General features: G+C 47.1%; 1 protein-coding gene across 1 annotated transcript in view; it reads right to left on the bottom strand.

Annotated features, from left to right (window-relative positions):
* Positions 1-15344: 15344 nt before the first annotated feature.
* Positions 15345-27558, bottom strand: part of LOC121836417 (venom metalloproteinase 2-like) — a 107156-nt gene continuing 94942 nt past the window's right edge. Inside the window, exons 8-10 of the mRNA XM_042291306.1 lie at positions 20434-20563; positions 20216-20341; positions 15345-15395 (exon numbers count right to left, since the gene is read on the bottom strand). Coding sequence (XP_042147240.1) covers positions 15345-15395; positions 20216-20341; positions 20434-20563 — 307 coding nt within the window. The remainder of the gene's footprint in view (positions 15396-20215; positions 20342-20433; positions 20564-27558) is intronic.

Below are 27558 nucleotides of genomic sequence, written 5' to 3' on the forward strand. Positions count from 1 at the left end.
GGTGTTTTTTTTTTCGTCGTAAACACTCGGGGCAAGATCGGGTGTCGTGGTGCACTGTCTTCGCGAGCTTGGGCCAGTAGTATTCTTCGCGTATCCTGGCAAGAGTTCTGCTGTAGCCAAGGTGTCCCGCCGTCGGGTCATCGTGGCAGGCTTGAACAATTTCTTCTTGAAGACTGGAAGGGACCACCAACAGCCACGCCGTGTTGTTGTCGTTGAAGTTCTCCTTGTAGAGCACACCTCGTCAGAGGGAGAATGTTGGCAGTGTTCGTACAAAACTGCGGGGAACGGCACTTCGTTGTCCCTCAAGGTGCTCGATGAGTGCTTGTAGCTCAGGGTCGTCTCGTTGGAGTGCTCCCATGTCGCTGACAACCAGAGCGCCGAGGAAACACTCATCGTCGTCCTCTTTGGTGCAGGCAGGACCGGCCTCGGCTGGGGCCCTCGACAGGCAGTCCGCGTCATTGTGCTTCCGGCCGGACTTGTAAACCACGGTCATGTCGAACTCCTGCAGTCGTAGGCTCCACGGGGCGAGGCGTCCGGATGGGTCCTCCAGATTCGCCAGCCAGCAGAGCGATTCGTGGCCTGTGACCACGCGAAAAGGACTTTTGCACAAATATGGGCGAAACTTTGTTATTACCCAGACGACAGCGAGGCACTCCTTTTCAGTAGTTGAATAGTTCCTCTCCGCGTTAGACAGCGTCCGACTTGCGTATGCGATGACTCGCTCTGCACCGTCCTGCATTTGGAGTAGTACCGCACCCAGTCCTGTGTTACTGTCGTTGGTGTGGATATCAGTTTCAGCCAAGTGGTCGAAATGGCCAAGAATCGGCGGAGTCTGGGGTCTTCGTTTGAGCTCGTCGAATGACCTCTGGTGTTCTGTCCACTCGAAGTTTACGGCGTCCTTCCTGAGGTGTGTCAGCGGTGCGGACAGCTTCGCGAAGTCTCGAACAAAGCGCTTGTAGTAGACACAGACTCAGAGAAATCTTCTCACGGCCTTCTTGTCAACCGGCGGCGTAAATGCAGCTACGGCGCGGGTCTTCTCGGGGTCAGGCAGAACACCTTTGTTGTTCACGACGTGGCCAAGGAACTTTAGTTCCCCATAGGCGAACGGGCACTTTGTTGGCTTGAGTGACAGGCAGGCGGTCTTGATGGCTTGAAGCACGGCTCGAAGTCGTCTGAGGTGTTCGTCGAAATCTCGCGAGAATACCACGGCATCGTCTAGGTAGACGAGGGAGCTCTGCCATTTCAGACCTGCCAGCACGGTGTCCATGACGCGTTGGAAGGTGGCTTGATGCAGTACAAAATCCGAACGGCATCACTTTGAATTCGTACAGTCCGTCAGAAGTGACGAAGGCAGTTTTCTGCCGGTCACGTTCGTCGACTTCAATCTGCCAGTAACCACTCTTCAGGTCCCTCGACGAAAAACATCGGGAGTGGCGCAATCGGTCTAACGTATCGTCGATGCGGGGGAGCGGATAGACGTCCTTCTTCGTCACAACGTTCAGTCGACGATAGTCCACGCAGAACCGCAGGGTTCCGTCCTTCTTCTTTACAGGTATGACCGGGGACGCCCATGGACTTCTTGAGTTTTGAATGATGTCGTCGTCGAGCATCTCCTGGACTTGATCTTGAATCACTTTCCTTTAAGGACACTCGACACGGCGAGTGATGAACAGGGAGTGCGTCGTCGTTACAAATGCCATGTTTCGCCATTGGTGTTTGGCGAACTTTCTATGTGGCAAAAGAGTCACTGTATTCGGCGAGGAGATCAACCAGTGGCCGGCAGTAGCAGAAAACATGTACCAATTCGGCCACCTGTCAATCAAAGCCCCAAGAGGGCGGGGCCAGCCCCGACCAATCACAAAGCCGCAGGGCGGGGCCTCTTCCCTCTCTCCCAATCCCAGGAACCAATGGCAGGGCATGGGCGTTGGCCAGTGACCAATCGGAGCTCACCCGAGTCCCGCCCCCCGAGGTACGCGGTCACGTACCGCAAACCTCAGACCTCAAACCTCAGACCTCAAACCACAAGCGTGGTTGACCAGGGTTGACACCTGTGGTCATCATCCGATAACAACCACGTGATGTCACAGGGTCCGAGCTTCGTCCGACAGAGGGCGCTATAGGAGTTGAATTGCGGCGCTCAGGGCGTCTCACGTGTGGTGTCACAGGGTTCGAGGTGCGTCCGACAGAGGGCGCTCACGTGATGTTGCACAGGGTTTGTGCTGCAACCGAAAGAAGGCGCTGCGCTGCGGTCACATAATGGTCACGTGACATTATTTGAATTGCTGCGCGGTAAATGCGTTTTAATCGCTAAAAAAGGCTCCGCGGCCGGCTGGGAATCGACCTCTCTCCTTTGGGCACAGCAGCTCGACACTCTACCCCTGAGCTACGAGCACATTTTTTTTTTTTTTGCAAACGAAACAAGTTTATTTACATGTTATTTACATACATCCTTGCAGTAGGTTCCACAAACGTTATACAAGGCCAAATCGAAAAGTAAAAGAGACGACTGAGAAAACAAATACTCTGAACAAAGATGAGAAAAAAAAACACTATTGCCGTGCGGTAAATAGCTGGCACACAAACCTGAAGTGCTTAGACCAGACTGAGCGGAAACGATTGAGAGGAAACGCAAACAATACAGTATGAGACCGCGTAAGCGGTTATGCAATCTGTACGAAAAAATATATATCAATAAATCGAACAATATAGACGCGAAATTTCAAGGGGAATAGCCACGGTGCGCTTTCGCGCACCGCGCACCTCAGCCAACGCCAACACGCCTACAGTTCACAGAAACTCGCCAGTTTCCAAAGTACGTCGTTGCACGCAGTGGCGACGACGCCCTTCCTCGAGTTGTCGCTCTATGCACTTCCAATCACCCGCGTTCGCCTTCCGCGACGTCACCGAGAGCACCCACCCCAACGTGGACACGAAGTAACTCCAGGTTGGACGCGCGTCGAGATGGCATCGCACCATTGCGGTACGCGACTGCTAGATGGCGTGCAGGCCCAGCAGCATCATCACGTGCACCACCTCTGTCTTATCCCTCTCCTCGAGTTGCAGATAATTGAAAGCGCTCCACTCCACTTCGAAGGAGTCCCCGAGCTCAAACGTGATCCTCATCTCGTCCCGGAAGAGGTAGGCGTTACTACACTCGACTAGGACGTGCTGGATAGTCTCGGGCGCCCCGCAAAGGTCGCAGTTTAGGGACCACGGCACGAAGAACCCCTTGTGATGGAGCCAGGTTTTAACTGGAAGGACCTCCATGTGCATCCGGACGAAGAAGTCCCTTGTCGCCACAGGGACAGGAAGGATTCGCACGAGTTTGTAAAGTCGCGCCGCGTCGTTGGGCGTCGGTGGTTGTCTGTAGAGCGGTGGCGGGAAGGATGCGGAAACGGCGTCCCAGTACAGCCGCCTCTTTCCGACGGTCGCCAGGTACTCCCACGAGAATTGGGCCTGCAGAAACTCAATGGAGCTGGCGATTTCCCTGTAGAACCGCAGGGCGGCTCTCTAGGTCGTTTGGCCACTCGTGCTCACCATCTCATTCCCGTGTTGTGGGAATCCAAGGTGGCAAGGTACCCGACCTTCATCAGCACGGCGATGAAGGTCGGGTCCCTTGCATCCCGGAAGAGCAGAAAACGCTTCACGTGCAGCTTGAGCACGATGTTAACGAGCCCCAGACCGCCGCTCTCTTGGTGCAGAAAGAGGTTGTTCTTTCGTGTGCTTTCCAGGGCGGTCTTCCACACGAACATGGCCCAGTTCCGGTGTACCTTTCCGGCCTGGCTGCCCGGGCAGCAAACGGCCTGAGCCCTGTACAGCACGGCGGGGTAGCTGACTGTGTTGCACACGTGAGCCCGGCTGAAAAATGACAAGTTTCTGCACCGCCAGGGCGACAGCTTGGCGGCAACGGAGTTGGCGGTCGGTCTCCACACTGCGGCCATTCATCGCTGCGGGTCTACCGGCACATCCAGGTAGCCGTCGAGCGAAGTGCTCCATCCTATACCTCAGAAAGTACTTGGTGTATTCGCCCATGCACCGAGCCACGCCCCCGCCGACTTCTGTCGGTTGATCATGGCCCCTGAGGCAGCGCAGAACCGGTCCACGTGTCGCAGGATGGTCCGCACCTGCACCTTGGACAAGCAGATAAACGAGAAGTCGTCTGCGAAGGCCAGCACGCGGACGTCTTCGTCCCCAAGCCGTAAACCTGATATGGATGGGTCCACATTGACTGCCCGGAAGAGTGGCTCCAACTGCAGCGCGAAGAGGATGGGCGAGAGGGGGCAGCCCTGCCGAACCGACCTCCCGATGGAAATGGGACCTCCCTTCTGACCGTTGATGAGAAGGCGCGTGGAGATGTCTCGGTAGCAGAGCGCGATCCACTCCCGCAGCTCCTCCCCACGCTGAATCAATCCAGCGCCGCCAGGAGTAACCTGTGGGACACCCGGTCGAAGGCCTGCCGCAGGTCTAGCTGCAGGACCGCCAGGGGCTGGTGACCCTCCGCCGTCGCCTCGCCGATCGCCCGCATGATGTGGAGGTTCCTGGATGTTTTCCTTCCGCGAAGGACGTGCTTCCGAGACCGCTTAACTCGTCGTAGTTGTCCGTGTGTTTGTGTGTGCAAATCAGATCACGTGTTTTCCTGCCACTTGGCTTTTGTAATGCGGTTAAAAAACAGGATGCGTCATTGCCGCAGGTCATGTGACGATGGTCGTGTGACGTAATGAATCGCTGGGCGCTAACGTTGCTCGTCTTCCTATCACGTGATTTCGCGCGCGCGATTCAAGCGGTGTTCGCGGCCTCGTAGCCTCGTGGCGCCCCCATTACTGTCGCATGTTTACGCAATGTCCTATATACATGTGGTATATGACGACGGCGCACCGTCATTATGGCGGTGACGCTCGCGTCCGTCAAGTCTCTTCTCGCATTCATCATGGACTCCTTTCTAATTGTCTTTGTGATCACCCTCGGCGACAGCATGTCGAACGCGAGCCTGCAGGGAAACTGCACGCTCGAGATGAGTCTGAACAAGGATATCAAAGTACTGTCGTGAGCAAAAGTCTGGACAACACGGGAGCGCCGACCGAATTGCATCGCCGCGCTCCCTGACGGCGCGGCGCCTGGTGCCGAGACCCGCGCAATGCGCACGCGCGTCCTTTCTTATGTGCTGGCCCACTCGTTCGCTCGCTTCAACGCGATGCGCTCCTGAGCGATTAAATGGGCGCTAGGTGCCGCCCCGGGAACCAAGATTCCGAGAGCCTCGCTCACCGCTCTGGACGAGCTCGCGTGCTCCGCGGCACTCGCCGTTCGCGCATATCTTTCCCGCGACTCGGCGACGCGTTAAAAACTGTCGCTTATGTTGATGCAGCCGCAATGAATTGTATAACCTGTATTCGCGTACCCAAGGCAGCCTTGGGCTTCCTTCCGAGTGATCATGCACGCGCGGTAAAGTGGTGAATGACGAGCAAAAAGAAAGCGCCAAATAAGAAAGAAATATTTATTCAACCCCCCTTCCAAGAAAAAATAAGAAACCAAACGGAAGGAAAAGAGGCGCTAGTTCAGTTATGGTGGCTAATACTTTGTCATGTTTCCCTTAGCCTGAATCACTTCTGCCACACGGCTGGCATAGAATCATAAAGTGAGGCCACCAACTCTGGCTGTGCACGAAGCGCCTCCCATTCCTCTTTGACAACGTTCCAGAGCGTCTCCGACGTAGCGCTTCCAAGGCTTTGTGCTGCAAGGCGGCCTTTCATCCACCCCCACACGCTCTCGATGGGGTTCAGGTCTGGCCCGACCGGTGGCCGCTGCAGCGTGCGGACTGCACGGTCCTCCAGTAGGGCGCTGACAGAACGCTCTGTGAACTGGGCTTCTGTCGTGCTGCAGCAGACGGCAGCCGTTTTGACTTCTTGACTTTTTACAACGCGTGCATAATAAATTGAGCAGCAGCTGTTTACACTTTAGCCGGGGCAAATTTAGGATGGGAAGCTTAAAACTAACGATTGGAGGGAAGCGACAGTTTTAAACGCGCCGCCGAGTCGCGGGAAAGATATGGGCGAACGGCGCGTGCCGCGGAGCACGCGAGCTCGTCCAGAGCGGTGAGCGAGGCTCTCGGAATCTTGGTTCCCGGAGCGGCACCTAGCGCCCATTTAATCGCTCAGGAGCGCATCGCGTTGAAGCGAGCGAACGAGTGGGCCAGCAGATAAGAAAGGACGCGCGTGCGCATTGCGCGGGTCTCGGCACCAGGCGCCGCGCCGTCAGGGAGCGCGGCGATGCAATTCGGTCGGCGCTCCCGTGTTGTCCAGACTTTTGCTCACGACAGTACATCAGTGTCCTGCATCCGTGCTAGCAATACGTGTATGGTCAAGAGAGGGCTATCCGAAAAGAGCCGGTGTAAATTGGGACAGGAATCAGACTGAGGCGCTGAAGCACTGTCTCAATGAGCTGGACGTTCCTGCTCCCCGGAAATATGATCTGGAGTGTGAAGACAGCTGCATCATCAGCGAGTCCATGTACCTTCGAAGATGTCCTCTGAACATCTATCAAATTCGGCGACTGATCGGAGGAAGAAAAGCCTCATTGTACGGAATAAATCTCGATCGTGAAGCTATATTGCTCCTTTCAAAATTTTTGAAGAAAAAATGATAAAACTCATTACGCGTGTGTGTGTGATTCGCGCGATCTGTGTGCATACAGAGCCCAGATAGCTCGACGCATCGGGCAAAGGACGCGAACATTTTTTTTTCTTCATCTCTGTTATTGCTCAAAATCCTTGGCATTAACCCAACTGTTGTGCGAGGAATCGTAGCCTCTCCATTTTACGAGGCATTGCAGATGGGGCGCAGGTCGGCGTCTCAAAATCTTCTCCAGGATCCAGGTCTTGTTTTTGGCCAGGGAAACGCGCTGCAGTTCTGCCTCGTAAAAAGAACCGAGAACGGGCTCCTTTTTCGCCATATCGACTAGGTGGTAGGTATTGGCCACACCTAATTGACTTCGGTCCACGATAAACACCTCGTCCGTGAACGACTGCTTGTACTTCTTCAAGAGAACGTGACGATCTTTGGAGATGCGCACATGCTCACCCACGCGAAATTAAGGTATTTTCACGCGACCGAGATCGGGGAACAAGTGAAAGAAAAATTCGGTCTGGTTCTGTGGGGTAACATCGACCGGCCTAGCGTTCAGTGTCCTGTAGTGGCTAAAAGTATAAGATTTGATGATTTCCTGGAAAATTTCAATTAATCGTTTGGTTTGTGCTCACTCAAAGTACTTGCAAACCCGACTCATTATGGTGCGTTGTACGCGTTCCACTATCGAAGTCTTTTGCTTCGAATTCACGGAATACAATTTAATGTGGTTTTTCTCCAGAAACGAGAGAACCAGTCTTCCGTAAAATTCACGACCACGATCCGTACATAAACGCCTGCTTATCCCCAATTTGCGAAAGACAATTTTCAACGCCCTGACAACTTCCTCGCCCGTCTTTCGAGCTATCGGGACGACGGTGAGGAATCGTGAGAACGTATCAATCACAGACAAAATATATCGTTTTCCATCGTTGTATTTGGAAATTTTTTGAATTTCCACTAGGTCAGCTGATAGAGGTATCGAAGTCCCAAGGATAGCGTTTTGCGGTAAACGCGAGGGCGCTTGGTTTCCCTGAACAGCGTATATGCGTCCGATCCTTCCAGAAACTTTTCCACCGTTCTTCGTCCCGTATGTTGTGCGAGCCTGTTGATTGCACCGAAAGAGGGTGGATGACTTGCTTCGTAGCAGAAGGCTTTGCTCCCCTCTCTTTTGTGACGAAGACATGCTTTCTGGGCGCACCGCTTCGTTGGTCGGTAGTTGCGAGCTCGAAACGCTGTCAGGTTCAGGTGACAATTTAAGAGAGAGGAAACGGCGCCTCTCATCCGGGGAGGCCGGCTGTTGTACAGCTCGTAGTGCAGAAGCTCTACAATGCTCGATCCATCGAGCGGCTCTCTGTGAACCACCAGCGTTCTCTCGGGGGTGTAGGCAATTGCCGAGGAAATCGCGCCGAGGAGCGTCTCGACCTTTGCTCGGTGTCGTGGGTGAAAAGCGGAAAGAATTTCCTCGTCGTTAAAGTAATCCTTGTCTAGAATTTGTTCCATGCTCTCTCGACCAGGCGCTGCGAGGCACAAGGTGCGGCGGTAGAAACGAGATCAGCAGGAGCCGGTTAGGTCGACGATAGGGTCGGTGACCCAGTCCGCTGCTCCGGGGAAGCGGTACGAAGGCGCTTCGGCGGGGTGACCGAAGAAGAAGACGCACCTCGACGAATGGTCGCCCGCGCTTTGAGAGTCCTTCTTTTAAACCGATCGTGATTCACGATGGTCACTGGCAGGTTCTCTTTGACTAATAACCTCGTGACGCGATCGAAATGAGCCGGAACTGGCAATTTCTTTGAGCGTGAAACTAAATAGGAAACCAGGTCCACAGTGTTGGATCCCTGTAGAGGTTTTTCGTCGATCGAAATTTCCAAGGTTTGCGGGTCCCAGTTGAGCAGCGGCCTCAGTAGAGCCAGAAGCGATCGACCCTTTTGTTTGTAGGTTTTTCTCAAGTAATTGACTATGACGGAAGGGTCGTCCCCACGCTGTTCCTTGCTCGTCTGCGTTGTCCGTTCTTCCCTGATGGGTGTCGCTTTAACCTCGTCGATGTGTGTGCTACAATTATTCGACGTGTACGGACGTACCATTTTGTGTAGCGTTTGAATTATTTTCTTTAGCTTGATGTCGTCCGGTTCGTCATCTTCTTTCAGAATCTCGGAAATGTTCTTTCTGTAAGGTACGAGGTGGTACTTTCTCATGCTTTTCAGACTCCGATAGCCTTTGCGATGGCTCTTCCCCCGATCGTTGATATGAGGCCTAGAAGAGCAAGAAGGAACAGGGGTAGGAAACCTCCCTTCAATACGAACGTCTTTCTTACGCTCTTGTGCGTGTCTTTTCGATTTCCCAGTGACCGTGTGACGGGTGCAAATCTCTTCACTCTCTTTTTTATAGCTGCGGAGAGAGGGAGGTTTCCGGCCCACAGGTTTAAACAAATTTACCTTAATATTTTCAGATGCTTCTCCTTGGCGTGACGTAGTAGTGATTCCCTTTGCCTACACGATTTGGCTTCCGACAACAGGTGCAAGAATCTTGCGTGCTTGGTGATGCGGTTCGTTAGGAGACGGACGTATCGTACACGACTTCCGGACCCTCGTCCGGCAAGATTTTTGCTCTAACACGGAAATTATCGGGACAAGTTTGCGATAGGTCGATCAGAATTAACTGAACGGCGTTCTACACGCGTCCGAATATATACGCGGTAGAGCCTGCCCCCTGCTACCCCCAAAGAGCTGTCGGGATAGCACTTGGAGCTGATCGGCTATCCTAACTGAACGGAATATAATTAAGGCCGAAGAATTTAGGCTTATTGTTCTAAAGTACGCGTCTTGGAGGAACATGTTCTGCGTGATGAAAATGACGGAAGCATTATAGTGATGAGCAGCTCCTATAAAATATTCACAAATGTCTTTGAGCTTCGTTAGATTTGCGAGAAAGTCGTCGAATATGATCAGCGAATTTCTTTCGGGGTCTAAATTTTGCGGGATCTCCTTGGTGAAAATGACCCCGCTCGTCTCCGAAAACCAGCTCTGGGGAAACACAAAAACGTAGTAGACGACGTGAAACTCCTTGTCGAACATTTCTCTTCTAAATATCAACAATTTGCGAATATACGTGATTTTGCCCTATTTAGAGGATCCAATCATCGTGATTGACCCCGGCGTTTGGAAACGAAATTTGTCCAGGCCCGAAGACATGTCGGTGACCATGCATGCTACGCTCGTAGACGAGTGAAAAAAAGGCATCGCAGACATGTTTCTAAGTACCCGCTCGAAGCACTTTCCCGCGCGGCGGGAGACTCGCGCGGCTTTTGCTTCACGATAAATGCTCACACGCGTCGCAACAGTGCGGTTTATAACGACGCCCGAACGTATACCCAAATCACAATGTTTACCCAACGAAGGTTAACCGATAAAAAGAAAAAGCGGATGCTCCCCAAGCTCGGAGCTGACCGCGCGATACAAGTACGTACCTAACAGGAACAAGTCTAGACATATTTGTACGTGTCTCGAGAGCTCGGAATGTGATTTTTTATATGCAAATTAAATACGTTGTGTTGACACTCCGCGCGTTCGCTTTTATTTTTCAGTCTCGTGGTTGTTTTTTTTTTATTTATTTAAAAATCAGGTTACAAGGCGGAGCAGCAGGGTAGCTTTAAAGCGGGAGAAGGAAATTGCTTGCGCACGAGTATGGAAATGTGTCGGTCGTTCCGTCGGAAGTCGCTCGCCGAGAAAGCTTGGATGCACTCGCGGTGCGGTACACCCCAAAACAGCCGCGCACCCAAGTATAGATAGTAAAGTCCGCACGTGTGCGACAGAGTCCCTTGAATTCTTCTCTTGGAGTAGAAGAAACTCGCTGCGCCTCCAATGAAGTCGTAAAACTCCCCGTGAATCGGAATCATTCCGAAACTGTCAAAATAACTAATTGCCTTGTCGTTTGGGCATACGTAGAAAAGAACCCAATGTTCACCGAACAAAGACCTCGGTGCCATATTTACTACGTAAAGACCGGGTGACGCTGTATCTTGACCAATCTCGTCGCACGCGAAGGTGCCACGAAACCAGGGACGCGTGCAATGATTTCCCGCGAACATTGGGTAAAATTCATGTTCTTCCATTTCAAGCGGCAAACTTGACGTTTCTCTCCCTGTCAATTTCCAGGACGCGAGGCGTTTCTGACATAAAGAGAATGGTGATGGCTTTAGTTAGATCTTGCTTGAAGGTCAAGGTGAGTCTCACGTTCGCCGTGGAGATTGGACAAAGACTCTGCTCTTCCCTGTCCGGAGTCAAAATGTAGTAGAGCAGAAAGGAGTCTTTCGAGAAGGCACCTTTAGAGTAGGGAACGTCTCTTCGATTGAGGCGGTGTTGGAAGCTCATATAGGCCTTCATGTACAGATCTTGAGCAAAGTCAAACTGCTCCGTCTGCTGGCAGCCACCCACGTCCAGGACCGCCGTTTTCAAGTTGAAGTGTTCCAGCTTCAATGGGCCGTGCTCGCGACTTCCCTGAAACGCCTGGCTCTTCACGAAAGCGACGAGGAGCTTTGACGGCACTCGATGCGGATACAGATCGTCAAGGACAATGTGCGACACACCGGGAGAAACGGTTCTGGTCTTGATCTCCACCCCACGTAGTAGATAAGTCGCGGGAAAGGACTGCAGACGTCTTTTGATGCCCACAAGCACCGTCGGGGCCACTTGCACGCGTCGAATGTAGAGCACAATGCGAGGAAGTTGGACGACGTGTTTCTGGGGAACCGTCGAAGCGGCCAAGAGCCTGAAATCTTCAGTATTTTGCCGCAGCACGATGGGAATGTCCACCCCGCTCAAGAGAAGCTTGTCTTGGTGACATATGTCACTGAAAAGAGGACAAAACAAATCACAAAGCCTACTTCCTTCGGTTCTTTTGAAACGTCCCATAAGGCCCTTAGCATCGGCGGGTATGTCGAGCTTTTCGGACGTATTTACCGGGTCTTTTTCGTACAACATCGCGGAAAGAGAGTGATCCCTACTCGTCGGGTTTGCGTGCAGGAGAATACCGAGATAGGAACGATAAGCACGATTCTCGTACTGGCTCACCAAAGTCTGGTTCAGATACACGTGTAAGTATTGAAAAAGGGAGCTTTCAAATGCCTGAACCGGTGTGACCTTAGCGTGCGTGACTCTTCCGTCCGTCGCGGTGGTGCTCGCGGGATCGCCAATGGTTCGCACGATTTTTGACTGGATGTACAGGAAGCTTGATTTCAGATCTTAAAAGTGAGGTCCTAGAGAGGGAACGTGAAATTCTAAGACGGAAGTGGGTGTTGTCGTGGCGACCGGAAAGAATTCGATATATTCGGACTTTTCTAAAGCAAAAGACGTAGGCGGAAGAGGGAACAGATCGAGCTCTCCGCTGGTGCACAGACAGGAACGCTCGTACAGGATAAAAATATCGCGCGTCATTTTTTTTAGGTATCGAAAAAGTCATGCACGACCTTTCGTTTCTTTTGTCGTCCAGAAACTGAACAGCACTGTCTGGACGCCTTTCTTTTATGCCCTCCGCCAGACTGCAGCTTTTGGAGAAACTCGTCTCTGGTGCTTCGATACGTGCGACCGATTCCCTTCTTTACGCCGTCCTTCAGCAAGGAACCCTGTCTCATTCGCTCTGCGATATCTCTACCCGTGGACACTAGTTTTTGACCCAGGTAAGGGGCCACTCGCTTTGTAAACACTGGCGATAGCTTCTGATAAATGTCCGACAGTAGTCCGCTCCCAAATTGGAACAGGGGCCCGGTCACAAAATGCGTGAGCGGTCTTTCTCCGGAACCCGACAAATGTTCTAAACAACACGGTGGGCAGTTTACGTGCATGTTCTAAAATGAAGAGTGGCTGCAACGCAACCCGATCCGTCCAGAAATGGGATGTAGCTTCCTCTCTCGCCAACAAGATCGAGACAAATGGTGCTGACTTCTTTTACGATCATCTTCTTATACTGGGGTAGATTGAAGGAATACGATATCATTTCGTTTCGTTTTGACACTACGAATGGGACGGCTCTCAAGAGAGGAGCTTTCACGTCGCCGACGTGCTCCGCTTCTATGATATCGCAATAGGTAAAAATGTATTTGCTGGGAAATAATATAACATCAGGCTGTGCCACCGAGAAGGAAGTTTACACGCTTTTTCTGACCGAAGCCAAGCATGTGGGATAAGTGAGCATTGATTAAGATATACCCGCTGTGGTGCAACTGTAACTCTACGACTTTGATGTATGGATAATAACGAAGCAGTGTCTCTTGGGTCGGATGGACGCCTGCAGCAATTACTCGGTTTCCAAGGAACTCAACGTCCGACACCTCCAAATGACACTTTTCTTTCTTGATCTTGAGGCGGGCCTCACTCAACGGTCGAAGAACTCCTTCGAGTCGCTCTGGGCGCTGGTCCTCTGTAGACCCCGCGATGAGGATGTCATCAAGGTACGTGGAAACACCTCGTAAACCAGCCAGGCAGACGTCAATAAACTTTTGAAAAATCGCTGGTGTCTGCATCTCCAGAGCTATGACTACAAATTGGTCTACAGACCCGGACAGGTCCGAAACACTGATCTAGAAGATTGATGTACGCACTTACCTCGAGCGTAAAGGAAGAGGAGGCCAGATGACCTTGCCTAGTTTATTTCGCCCTAGCTCTTTCTCGAACATTGTTTTTTGAGATGACGAGCATTGCATATAAAAAGCCGAGCACCGTATTTCCAATTCATTCACTAATTCCCTCTCGAGATAGACAGCTGTTACGCAGACGCATCGTCCCTTGCTTTATCCGCTGTCGACGCTCGCTGAGGTTTTCGCTACGTGTTTTCTTCTTTTTCGTTTTTTGCACAAGTTCGCCTCTTTAAAATGTTTAGTTCTTTCTGTTTCTTCCTGCCTCATCGTCTGTCATTCGTGACAATATGAAGAAGATGAAGGCGTGCTGCTGAGCGTGATCTTTACTTTCCCAGGTCCACAGCTCAACTAGCTCAACTGCCATTGGCATGGAGCACGCACTTTCCGTGGGGCAGTGCACGTTCCAATAATGAGGATGATGGTGAAGATGGTGCTGTGTCCATAAACACCCATACAATATAACCTTGAAAATAACTATAGGTTGATAACTTAATATCAAACAGTTTCTTTTCTGTACGTTCAAGTTGCATAAAATGAATATTGCTTATCGTTAAGGGGGAGTAAACTATGCCGCACAATTTAACGAAGACCATTTTGTCCGGGTTTACACTTGTAATTATATTTTAGGGAGCCACTCTGCCAGGAGTGGCCTTGTCTAGGATCATTTTTTACTGGACCATTTAATGCGAAACCCCTTCGTCTTCCTTCAACAATTTCGTTTGATAATTTTTGTTGTGTGCCAATCTACAGGACTAGTTGACACATTTGCATTTAAGTGTGATTAAATGTGCTGTAATCGTTGTAACCAAAACAACAAAAGAACCATCTGTCACGCTGGCGTTGTCTATCAGGTGCGTTTGGAACACTTTAAGTTCTGTTCATAAAGCTTCGGAGTATTCGCGAGATCAACAATGATCATCATTAGTAGAAAATGGTCGCTTTAACGTTCGTGAAAATAATCCCTGGAGATGGGAAACAAGGGGGACAACCGACAAATACAAATCGGTCACGCACCAGTCACTTTGGTGAATTTGGAGATTTGTGTTCGTCCTTTGTCCCCCTTGTTCCCCTTCTGCAGGGATTATTTTCGCCAATCTTGTCCAGCTCGCTTGCACCTTTCCATTAATTATATTATGACAGCTTTAACATTGTCAAAACTATTTTATGCTTCGTGTAAATGTATGATTGTTTAAAACAAATGAAAAAATAAAGACGAAAACCGAAAGAGTTTCCAGGTCTATCTGAGAGATGGCGCTAGTGTGCCAGCGCTCTTCCGTCGCAAGCGGTTACAAGCGAGCACAGCCAACACCTCCTAGAGAGGAAGCCTGCGCACCACGTCACATGACGTCACGTCCGGGGGTCTCGCGCGGGCGCTGATCAGGTGCAAGTGCCGCGTCAGCGTGCTCGTGGGGCTCGTTTCCTATCATACTAACACGCGAACGCTGACGCGGCACTCGCATCCAATCAGCGTCTGTGCGGGACCCCGGACGTGATGTCATGTGACGTAACGCGCAGGCTTTAACGCTGTTTAGGAGGTGTTGGCACAGCGCACTCAATCCTACTCAACCACGAACCAGGTTCTAGAGCGAAAGTGTGCAAACCTCCGAAACTTATCGGCTTTGAAGTGGCTGCACAAGGACTCTTGCAATTGTCGAGAGAGTTCCTCTGCTCCGCATACTAAACGCCCATTGTTCATTACCTTATCCAGGCGCGAATTTGCCTCATAAAAAGTTTATTTATTTTATCCTCACAACTTCGTCATCTCTCATTTATGACTTTTACGGTAGAGTAGCGGGTTACTCGTGGCTGTGAATATCATATTTTTAGCATTAGATCTTAGGAAAATGTGAAGCGGGCATTATTTTGTGCGCAATAGAATATGCACATTTGACGTTGCAAAAAGATGATGTTTTTTTTTTGTTTTTTTTTTTTAAATGAGCAGGGCATGTGAACTTTCCTCATCTTGGGCGGCTTTTATTTATTTTCAGACAGGTTACAGGTGCACTTTATGTAGATGTTTTTCGTTTTTCCCGGAGAAATATTTTTATTTGGGAATCATAGGCGTTTCTTCATCAAACGTTTTATGTTGAATGTTGCTAGTCGCTGTTTTCTTTGGAAAATTCTGAACATTCCGCATAAATACAGATCTGAAAAAAAAGTTGGTAATTATAATTGCTCTATTTAAACCACATCGCGGAATACGGAAGTGACATGGCGATATAATATATGAACGTACGAAGCAGCTATTGTTGTTTTAGTCATCATGCCTTTATTCGTCTGACCAAGAAGCTTCTGAGCTTTCTAATGTTACAAATCTTTTTATTAACGTCTGCGAGTGCGTTACGTGGGCAATTTTGACGGTGGGATTATGGCTGTCCTCCTGTGTTCTTTAGAAATTGCTCGATGGGATTATAAGCACATTGGCACATTACGGACGTCTTTTCATTCAGCGATCTTCTTTCATGTGTCTTAGTTTTTTTACTGGCAACGTGCACGAGCAACTCGCAACATACACGTTGTTTGTGTTGGAACCCGATGAATCTAAGGTTCCATCAAGTGTTTTACTCACACCACGGAACATTTCGGTTGCAAATAAAAGTCGTAGCTGAGACGTGCCGCGGGTATGGGTCATAAGAGAGCGCCACCGAAGATACTTGACGCCAATATCGCGGATTGGCAATTTTAACTTGTATATAAATAGCGCGAAGCGACATTTGGTTCTCTAAAATATAACAGCCACAACATATTTTGAATTCTAGCTACAAATATTTAATTGACAAGTTAATTTCAGTTGAAGATTTGTAGCCTGTCGAGATTCTGGGCTGAATGGCGTATGTGTGAGAGTCTTTCGTATTGCGCAACGAGCGAGAATGGCCCTGAGATTCAGCTTAGACAGCGCAGCGCCATCTTCGAGTCGACAGCAGTGCAACAACTAATATCCGCTACTGTGAGCTGCACTGGTCCTTTCACTTTCGACCGCATACTCTCGCCTGCTGCGTACGAGGGCAGGGTGACACTGCTCTCGATTTGCGGATGATACTTTTCCCTGCAGGCTGAATGGTGGAACAATCTTGCCCACGCGACTGTGATACTTTCCGTTCTGGCCCACCATACAGTCGTTGATGGTGTCTTGCCGAAGTTGGCATGTTTAAGAGGACCGCTTCCTACCGTTGGTTACCTGCAAGCAGTTGCACCATAAACCAGGCCCTTAATTACTCGCGTAGTAGCACTGCAGCCAAGATCACTGCATCGGCTGTATTTAGAGTACTCCCCATTTTAACTTTAAAAAAAACAAAAAAAACACGATACAGCTTTTCGAGCTCAAATTGTCAGTGCTAAGAATATGCTTTCAATATTCACCAAACATAAATAGAGTAAAACACTTTTATAAAGCTTCTAAATTGTGTAAATAGAAAAAAATTCTGAAAGCCAATACGGGTGGGAACATAGGCGCATGTAGGTAAAAAGACTAGTGAAACTGATGGCAATGGTAAAGTGTGCTTAATTCATTAGGATTTAGCAAAAGCGAAGAGGCGCATGTAGCACTGAAGAAATTATCTGAAAGCTACAGTTACGGCACTCCGGCGTAATTAATCAGTTTTGGCTTTGAAATTGAATGTATTTCGTTTTTAAGAAAGAAGCTCCCTGCGCATCAGGTTGAAAGCCAGTTAATTTTTAAAAGAATTAACGAAACGTAGACTACGACTCTGAATCTGAGGTTTCCGTAAGGTTCTCATTTAAAATTATGCATACAAGCTTCGATTGCCTTCGTATTTTGTTTCTGGACGTCAGTTTTTATTGTGGATATGACGGTAAAAACAATGCAGAACCTTCGGTATGAAAGGCATCATTTCCTATAAAACATTTTTGAAGTGTGAACTAAGCTTTATAATAGAAATCACACTGAAAAACTCCGGAGACGCCGGGACACACCCAAGTGGACAAAAGGAACACAATTTTTAAATAAAAACGGTGTTGTGTTTTTATTTTTTTGTTATCCCTTGTCTCCCGGTCTTTTTAGTATAACTGCTCACCAGCTCGCCTGCGCAATCACTGTTCTTTCTGCAACACTAGGAATGCAGACTTGGGGAGTGGGCCAATAAAGCTGACTAGAAATTCATGTGCTTTGAAAGATTATAACCTATGCAAAGTGTCAGAATTAGCAATTTCCGGGCTTCTATGATCTACTGCTGGAGAGTGACACCGGTGTGTGTTTGTATGTTTACGCACTTTACATTTGCACCAGTATAACAGCTCATTTACCTTGTGCAGAAAACAAAAACGGAGAGTTTTAACCAACTGCAGCTTGGAGCAAGTGAAGCGATAGCTCGTGCTGCAGAATTCTCTCTCTCCCTCTCTCCCCCCCCCTTCCCCCTTTACCCGCTTGAGCATGGAGGAGCATCAGCGTGAGTTCGTGTAGCAACCTTTGTGTAGTGCACGTCAGATACCCTAGGCAGGTGTTCTTACGTCGTGCTGGCTATTGTCATATACAGCGTGTAATAATGCAGCCATAATCTTTGGTAGATCAACTTCATGTTGTCTAACTATCTTACGTCAAATGTGACATTGACACACCAGGAACTTATAATTCTCATATTGAAGGCAGGTTTCAATGAATTGGCAACCAGTCCTGATGAGACCATGAAATTCGATTATATGAGTTTTCTTCTTTTTTTTATTGAAACCTCGTTTTGTGCCTATCGGTTCTGAGCTGGCTCTTAGCTGCAGCTGTGCTTATTTCTATTTATTTTGACTACATTCCTGGCGCACATCCTATTGTATAGTGATCTACCTAACAAATCGTGTATACGAATCATTTATAGGCGATACATAATTATTTCTTGTAGGTATTGACAAACGGCCTACCGCTTAAATTTGAGGACAACAGATAGTTTAGGAAGAATTAAATATGACCAATAAAGGCGCTGGTTCCTATGCAATATCAGGGCCTTACAAGCTTAAATTAAGTTTCAAGCTCGCCTAAAATATGACTAATTATTGTCTGGCATGTATGAAGTTTTTTTTTTTTCAATTCCATATCTGTGGTACAGTGAATGATAGTGAGAATGTAACAACCCCATTAGTGGAATCACTCATGTTAATTTGCAGCGTCGGTAAAAACAAAATCCTTAAACTCAGCTATCCCACACTGAACAAGATGACGGAATGGCTTTTGTAGTAATAGAAGCATTACTTGAATAGTGTATTTTACACTTTGCATTTTACGTCTGGGGAGCACAAAAAAAAGAACAGCATTTATTGAGATTAAAAACTTGCATGTACAGTCTACTGAAATGATTGCTGAATCTTCTTTCTGAGCAGTCGCAATAATTTGTGTTCTTTTAAACTATGTAAAAATCTACATCACACCAATTGAAAACTATAACAATTTTTGCGTGTTAGAGAGTTTGAACGCGCACGTAAAATGAATTAGTCATAATTACTCTCTTGGGAAAGTACTCGTACTTTATTTCACAATTTTCCTGGAAACCTGGCAAACGGAAGCGCACGAGAGCGTAATTTTTAACTTATATTTTTTTATGCACGAGTGATCGCGCACACTAATCGTTCTACAGAGGCAACGCGCCCTTCCTTTTGTCAGCACTAAAACCAAATTACGTGATAGTTGCGAAACTTTTAATGGTGCCCCAAACAAACTCAGGCTTGTACTAACTCCAATCAGCACTAATATTTCAGAGAGAGACATTTCGTGTGTCATCCTGAAGCGTTGCGAAAAGGTTGCTTAGACCTGTTGACCATTTAACCTTTCTAAGGCGACGAGTAAGAATCATTTTGAGTGAGTTTTGCGTGAAACATATACTGATTTAGTATTTTCTTGTGATTAATTATGCAAAACTTAACTCTCGCAGGTCTTGTTTTTTTATTTATTCTTAAGTTATAGAGAAGAAAACCCTGCTGGAAGCCATGTGCAAGGGATGGCAATTGTTATATCGTGTTCTCAAGTCCTCAAACGTTACGTGGAAACTATCTTATGAAAAATAACTTTCCTTCAGTTCGAAGCAGCATAGTTAATATATGCACACATAAAAAAGGTGTATATTCTTACACCACTTGTCACATGTAATACACCTCAAAACTTTAGTTCGACGTGCAGCGCACTAACGTTGAACCGGCGGTACCAACTTTCACGAGCAGTTTGATAGCCGAGATGTACAATTTATCAAAATAGGTAATGTACGTGTCATTGCCCGCCAGAAAAAAAAGTAATGGGTGTTTTCCGGGCCCTTCTGCAAAACCTAATTTTTTTCTGTTTTCTTTGATACGTACTTTAGTTGTTTAAGATGTTATATCGTGCAATCATTAAGCCTCTCTTAAAAGGTGGGACCGTTTGTTCGACGCCAATGCGCTGCTGGTCAAACTGAAGTTTTGGGGTGTATTATATGTGGCAAGGGATGTAATGGCTACACCCTTTTTTAGAGTGACCACTGATAGCTTTTATAACCTTCGTTGTTCGTATTCAAAAGGTTTGACGTGCTCTGATACGTTTGTAAATAATTTCTAATCTACAATGTAAAACAGCGCGAATAACACACGGACAAGGAGGAGAGAACACACAGGACGAGGCGCTGACTATCAACTATATATTCAGAAGACATACAGAGAAATTCCCGCGACGACGCCTTATTCTTTTTCCTCTTCCCCCAGTCATTCGCCATTATTCACGCAACATTGTAAATCATATCAAATTAAAACACACCAGCACATTAAAGCACATCGGTAAAAGTATAAGTAATCGCGTCTTTTTCCTTCTTTCCTCTTTCTTCGATCTTCAATCTCGAACTTCAATTCTCTGGTCAACCCATGTCCCAAAAAAACTATCTCACTGTCCACTCGGTTAATGGTTGTTTTCACACCAACTAGCCCAACTTTCCGTTCTAATCTACGTTTATAATCGACTAACGTGCTTTGCATTCTAGATAAACCTTTCAGGTGCCGACATACATACCTTGTTGTCTCCACATGGAGTGCCATCCGGCACAGAGTACTTGAAACCACCAGCTTCCTTGGTATTGTTTACGCAACAGCCCATGGAACATTTTGTAGCGTTCGCAACGTGATATTTATTGCCCTCCTGCAATATCAAATATTTTAGAAATTTAGTGGTTCAAATATATAAGTCTTTTTGTAATATATATATGCCTGCTAGGGCAGGCTTGTACTCACAGGACATTTGAAAACTCTGTGTGAATGACGAGTAGAGCAGTAGTCTTCTGTTTGGAAGTACGTCACTGGAAGGCTCCGATTGGAAGAAGCATCGGGCTTCAGAGTCTTTTTCCAACAGGCGTCTTTTATTCTAAACAATTGGAACAAATACACTTGGAACCTTTACGTAATGCCGCTGCATTTTATGCAATACATTAGGCTACTTTTCAATTATGGACGTGCAGGATGTTCGCAACAAAATAAGCATACATTTTAGTGAAGTGTTACTCTCTTCAGTAACAGCGACAATCATCCGTATGTGTTGACTAAATTCTTTTATTACTTTTCCTACACAACATACGTAGGGAAAGCAATCAAATTTTTTTAATAAAAATAGCAACAACATGTTTGAAGAGAAAAATAAATTGAGTGCGCCACAACGGCACATTCGACTTTTGAAGTTTTCGTGTATGTCAAGTTTGGTGATGCAGACAACGTAATCTACAAATATGAGAAATCTCAAGTAGTCTTCACCTATAATAGATCAAGGGAACTATTGATTTAGGTATGTACAGCATTGTTGCGAGTGTATATTTCCCATCAAAATGCGCAAACATGACTCCTTTTCGCATTGTCACTAGATTCCTGAACCCTTATCGAAACAAAATTAAAGAACTAGAACATTAACATTGATGCCATAAATTCTTATTAAAACGTTCTTTCTACTAACATCTAAACATTTCCTTTATTTCAAAAATAAAAATTTTTATGACACTGAAAAGGTAATTAAGGGGTAAATGAAAAAAAAAGACTATCGTCGATTTTCCTGATATTTATAGTGATAGTTCTTCCATCATACTGTTGTGCTTATCCATAAAAAAATGCTGCATCATTTTGTTTCCTTCAAAGTTACAGCGCTGTAAAATGTACCTCGCATGACTGCATTTTCGCACAATGCCAAAGATGCGATTATCCTTTGATTCCGTGTATCTTATGAATAGATACATAGTATTGTGCTGTATTCGGGTATTTTGCACAAATTCATGATTTTACTGATTACAAACATACCCGCGTTGCTCGTCTTTTGCATTTATTTAACGAAATGCCTATTTTGTCCTTTAAATTTACAAGTTCCAGGAGCTTTAGCCGAAGTTTTTCCACTTGTAATCGCTACAACTGCGTTTTTTTAGAGAAAGTCGCAGAAAAGTAAGAACAGCGGTGCAACTTATATGCATATATTTACATCGATATTCGTGATGAAGTGGAGATGTTTGAGCCACCAAGTTTGTTATACTGCTATTCATGACAGCTGTAGGTCTTGCTGGCCAAGGTAAACCTTTGACTTTACTGGCAGATTTTCACTAAGACGACCGTTAAGTTAAGAAAAAAAGATATTTGCAAATATTTATTTCAATAAAATAAAAATAAAATAATAGAAAATGAAAGACGTTTACAACCCCCTGTTACGCCAAATCAGAGCGCAGCTCTTGAGGAGGAGGACGGGAAAGTACGGAGAGGAGGCCATGCCCCTCCTCCTTTCCTACCATTTAGGAGAAAATATTCCCCTAAATTTTGCGGCGAATTTTTTTTTTGGTTAATTTAACGGGGATTTCATTCCGCGAAATTTAGCGGGGAAAATCTTCCGCTAAATTTAACGGGCAATTTTTTCCGCTAAATTTAGCAGGGAATCTTTTCCGCTAAATTTAGCGGGAAAATTTTTCCGCTAGATTTGACAGGGTAGTTTTTCCGCTAAATCTAGCGGGGAATTTCGTCCGCTAAATTTGGCGGAGAAGCTTTTTCCGCTAAATTTGGGGGGGGGGGGATTTTTTTTTGCTAAATTTAGCGGGGTATTTTTCCCGCTAAATATAGCGGGAAAAATTTTCGCTAAATTTAGAGGCGAACTTTTTTCTGTGCATTTAGTGAGGAAATGTTTCTGCAAAATTTAGCGGGGGAAATTTACCCATAATGCACCGCGCGGTTACGCCGACGCCGACGGCGACGCCGCGTAAGCCGGAAGCGGGCGCCTAAGAGCTGCGCTCTAAAATGCAAAAATAAAAATAAAAGAAAACGGCTTAAAATATTTAGCGCACTAGCTGCCCGCGTTGGCAGAAGGCCGTCTCGAGAAGTCCGGTTTTAAAGCGCAGCTCTTAGGCGCCCGTTTCTGCCTTGAGCGGCGTCGGCGGCGGCGAAACCGCGAGCCTCCCCACCCCCAACGACCTCGGGACGACCTCGGGAGGACCTCGGGTTCCTTCGGGAGAACCTCTGGAGGACCCCGGGTTCCTTCGTGAGGACCTCGGGCACCTTCGGTGACCTCGAGGAGGGGGATCACGTGAGCCCCCCCCCCCCCCCTGAGGTCACGAGACCCCCCTCCCCGATGTCACGAGACCCCCCTCCCCGAGGTCACGCGACTCCCTCCCCAAGGTCATGTGACCCCCCCCCCCCCCCGAGGTCACGTAACCCCCCAAAGTCACGTGACCTCCCCCCCCTCAGTACCCTTACCCCCTCCTCCTCAAAGAGCTGCGCTCTTATTCGGTGTTACAGGATGTTGCAAACGGCTTTCACTTTTAGAGCCCAGCTCTTAGGCGCCCGTTTCCGGCTTGAGCGGCGTCGCCGTCGCCGTCGGCGTAACCGCGTGGTGCACTATGGGTAAATTTCCCCGCTAAATCTAGCGGGAAAATTTCCCCGCTAAATCTAGCGGGAAAATTTCCCCGATAAATCCAGCGGTAAAATTTCCCTGCTAGATCTAGCGGAAAAATTTCCCGCTAGATCTAGCGGGGAAATTTTTTCCGCTAAATCTAGCGGAAACAATTTCCCCGCTAAATCTAGCGGAAAAGTTTCCCCACTAAATCTAGCGGAAAAAATTTCCCCGCTAAATCTAGCAGGGAAATTTTGGTCACGTGACAGGGGGGGTCACGTTACCTGGGAAGTCATGTGACACCCAGAGGTCACGTGACCCCCTCCCGAGGTCACGTGACCTCGGAGGGGGGCACGCTCCCACCACGTGACCTCACCAAGGTCTCGTGCCCTTGGGGGGGGGGGGGGGTCACGTGGCCCCCCCCTCCCGAGAACGCGTGGTCCTCGGTACACTCCCCTCCTCCTCCTCAAGAGCTCCGCTCCAATTCGGTGTTACAGGGAGTTGTAAACGGCTTTCACTTTTTTTGCCCCTCTTTAAACCAGACTGATGACCTCCTCTAAGCACTCACATGCATTGCAATAATTCCAACGAGTGCGAGAAAATTTCTCAACTCCGAACGGGGCAAATAGGGAATGCACGAACTGATTTACCCTTGTTCATGGCTGCAGCTTTCCGGGAGGAGAATTGGAAAGCCCGTGGGGAGTAAGTTCAACTCCGGCTCTCTGATTGTCCTAGTTTAGGCACGTGGCAGCGAGTTCTTCTTAAAACATCAGACAAAACTAGGCCTGAAATTTCCAGGGAAAATGAATCGATAATCACATACATTGTCGGGGTATTTATAGTATGGCGTTATACCGATGCGGCTGTTGTTTTCTTGCCTTCCATCATTTGACGTGTCAGATGGAAGAGCAATTGAAAGCTGCTGAGCCTAATGTTCGGCCACCCTTGAAATAAATTTCAGTCGCGAGGCTCGAAGGGCATTCGTTGTAACCCAGTCTTCGCGTGCACGCGGTTTGCAGAGGGACGTGCTATCGCTTTGACTCGCTGGCGGCACCGGTGCTAAGCAAATCTTTTGCCATATAGAGGGTGTCGCCGAAATAAATATTTGCAGGGTTTTTTCCACCGCAAAAATAAACTACGCATCACTAAACGCTCATTCTGTGCCCGAAGGTAGCATTAGATGTCCGAACCAGATGGCAACGCTTCAGCCCGAACCGATACATTATTCAAAAGTTATAAGCGATATCCTGAAAATTTCAATGGGAAAATGACAGCCGAAGGAACGGTATGGCGCCAGAAACCGAAAACGGGCGAAAAGATTTTCCCACTGAAATTTTCAGATAATCACTTAAAACTTTTTAATAAGATATTGGTGCGGGCTGAAACTTCGTCATCTGCGGCGGATGTTAGCGTTTTCTTTGGGCGGAGAATGAGCGTTCGTCGAATCGTAGTTGTTTGCGGTTAAGAAAAACCTTGTAAATATTTTTCGAGGACACCCTGTGATATCGTCCCCAGGAGCCAACACCGGGGTCAAAAGCGAAATGCAGCGAGTCCTAAAAACGGCGCGCGAAATGGTAGCGGCACAAACCTATTCCGTACTAAATCAGAACAGCAGCAAACCCCAGAACGCGGCGGTGGCCCCCTCGTATACCTAAAGAGGGGTTTTAGGTTACCAGGGACGGATGGACCGCAGGGCACACGCATTTATTGCCTGTTTTCTCCTGGTGGACTTTACTTTTCGGAGGAACTGATTGCCACATGCTTAGACGCAGTCTGTACGTTGCTTCAAAGAAAAGCTAATAACTCATTATATTTCCTTCTTTCTTTCTCCTGACATGCTTTCGTGACGTCGCGGAGCCTTATGATTGTGTGACAAGACAACACGCGCGCTGCGGTATTACACAAACAAAGTGGTAGCCAGTCGCTTGTAGTTGCGTGTTGGCGGAAGGTCTTCAACCATGGCAACGACTTACAGCGTCCGTAGTGCATCCTGTGGTGACTATATTAGTAAATACAGAAGGAAGATAGCAAAGCAGATAAGTGTTTACAGTGTGTAAGATCTGGATGTCGATTCTGCGAAGAGAATCGGGCAAAATTCTCCAGTTCGTGCATTTCCTATTTGTAGCCACATTCGGAGCTGACCGATGTTTTAGTATTCGATAGATTTATTGCAGCGCAGGTTAGTGCTTCGCGCAGTTCATCACTCTGGTTTGAAGAGGAACAAAGTTCGGACTTCTTCTGCCAACGCGGGCAACTAGCGCGCTTGGCGTCCCTACTCGTTATTTTTTATTTCGTTTTATTAGGATCAATAATTCCGAATATATTTAATCTTAACGGACGTCTTACTGAAAGCCTGCCAGTGAAGTCGCAGGTTTACCTTTCTTCAGCCGGACGTACAACTGTCATGAATAGCGGAGCAACAAACTTGGTGGCTCAAACATTTCCACTTCATCGCGAATTTACGTATAAATATTTGCACATACTTTCCACGGCTGTACTTACTTTTACAGTTTCTGTAAAGAGAAATGTTGTAGCAGCAGTTACAATTGGTTTCGTCGCAACTGTGTGGAAAATATTCAGCTAAAGCCCCTAGAACTTGTAATTTTTTAGAGGAAAGAAGGCTCATCGGTTAAATTAATAAAAAAAAACAACGCGGGAATCGTTTTAATTAGTTAATAATTGCACCTGAGCCCAGCACCCGAAAGCAACAGAAAGATATATCGGGTCATAAAATACACAAAATAAAATGATAATAGCGTCTGCGGCTTTCGCCAGAAATGCCGTCGTGAAAGGTGCACTTTGCAACGCTGTAACTTTGAAGAAAATTAACAGATGAAACATGTTTTCTTTATGAATAAACACAAGAGTATGATGAAAGAAAGAATGTCGTTTCGTCTAAATAACTCCTGTGCCATCAAACGAATTTCTGGTAAGTCCAAAGCTTTTAACGAATCCCTTCTTCCTCTCGCCATATCCGAATGGAATCAGTTGCCATCATCATTACTCACCATTAGCGACGCGTCAGCGGTCCTGAATACGCTTGAAACCCACGTTTTGTGAGTGTTCTTTTGTTTTCATCATGTATAACTTCTACTCCAATTTTTCCTGACTGCATATTATTGTATTTTATTGCGTTTACATGTTGATTTATTGTGTCGCACTGCCCCCCCCCCCCTTATGTAATGCCCTGACTGGGCCTTCAAGGTGGAAATAAATGAAATGAAAATAAAAAACTATCACTATAAATTAAAAACTAAAACACGAAAATTTGTTTTTTAGTTGTTCCTTGAATTTCATATCTTGTATTTTAGGACAAGTTCGGATCGACATAAACAATGCAATATTTGAGATAAAGCAATATTTATATATATATTTGAAAAGAGCGTTTCAATAAAAATATTTAACATACGTTTAAATGTTATAGTTATGTAACTTCTTAAAATAAAAACTGTGAAATCTAGTGACGGAGCGTGAAAGGAGGAGTGTTTGCTCACTTTTGGAGCAAAATATATGACCTCTAAAGTGCTGTGCATACTTAATGAATAGTTCCCATGATGTATTTTAAGTGGAAAATCTGTCAGCTTTCTGATAATTGCAGTTTGCGTAGTAGGTGTCCCCAAACATACCTAATGAGAACTTCAAAAATGAAATATGCTGTCCTGGCGCAGTCAAAACTTTTTTCTCTTCAATTATGACGTTTTTCGCAAAAAAATTTTTGTTAACGTTTCCTGCATATTTTGAAGATCAATGTATACAAAATATAGCAAAGGAATCGAAAAGACTTTTACAATTTTCTGTAATGCCGGATTAGATCGCAGCTCTTCAGGAGGAGGAGGGAAGGGTACGAGGGAAGGCTATGTCCCTGCTTCCCCTCCGTACCCTCCCCTCACCTTTTCTGCTCCCGTCTCATTTAGTAGGAAATGTTCGGTTAATTTCACGCTAAATTAGGAGAAAAATTTCCCGCTTACTTGAGGGGAAAAATTTCCCCTCTGAATTTAGTGGAAACGTTTTTCCGACAAATTTAGTGGGAAAACTTTACCCTCGTGACATCACACGTGACGCTACGTGTGACGTCATTATCGGAAGCGTCCGATGATGCAACGGGCGGTTACGCCGACGCCGACGCCGCTCAACCCGGAAACAAGCGCCTAAAAGCTGCGCTCTAAAAAAAAAAAAAAAATACGTCCGAACTTGCATGAATGACTTTTCTGAACGCGCTTGTTCAGACCACGTTTCAGAGCACGGTAGACCAAAATATTAGCTAACAGAAAGCGATGACCAGAATTGTCTATAGATCGACACGCTGTTTACAAACAAGCCCGCGTTTGCCCACACCAGGTGTGGGCACTGCGCATGCGCAGAAACCGAATTCGAGTGAACGGAAGCTTCTGCGCATGCGCAGTGCCGTCGACAGAGCCACCGCAGCTGCGTGACGTCAGGGACGCGTGTTGGTCTATACCGATCAGGTAGTAAAGCTCACTTCGACGGGTAACGACTTCTCGCGCGGAATT

Source organism: Ixodes scapularis, unplaced genomic scaffold (assembly GCF_016920785.2).
Source record: "Ixodes scapularis isolate PalLabHiFi unplaced genomic scaffold, ASM1692078v2 PGA_scaffold2__306_contigs__length_199485367, whole genome shotgun sequence".
NCBI classification, from domain to species: domain Eukaryota; kingdom Metazoa; phylum Arthropoda; class Arachnida; order Ixodida; family Ixodidae; genus Ixodes; species Ixodes scapularis.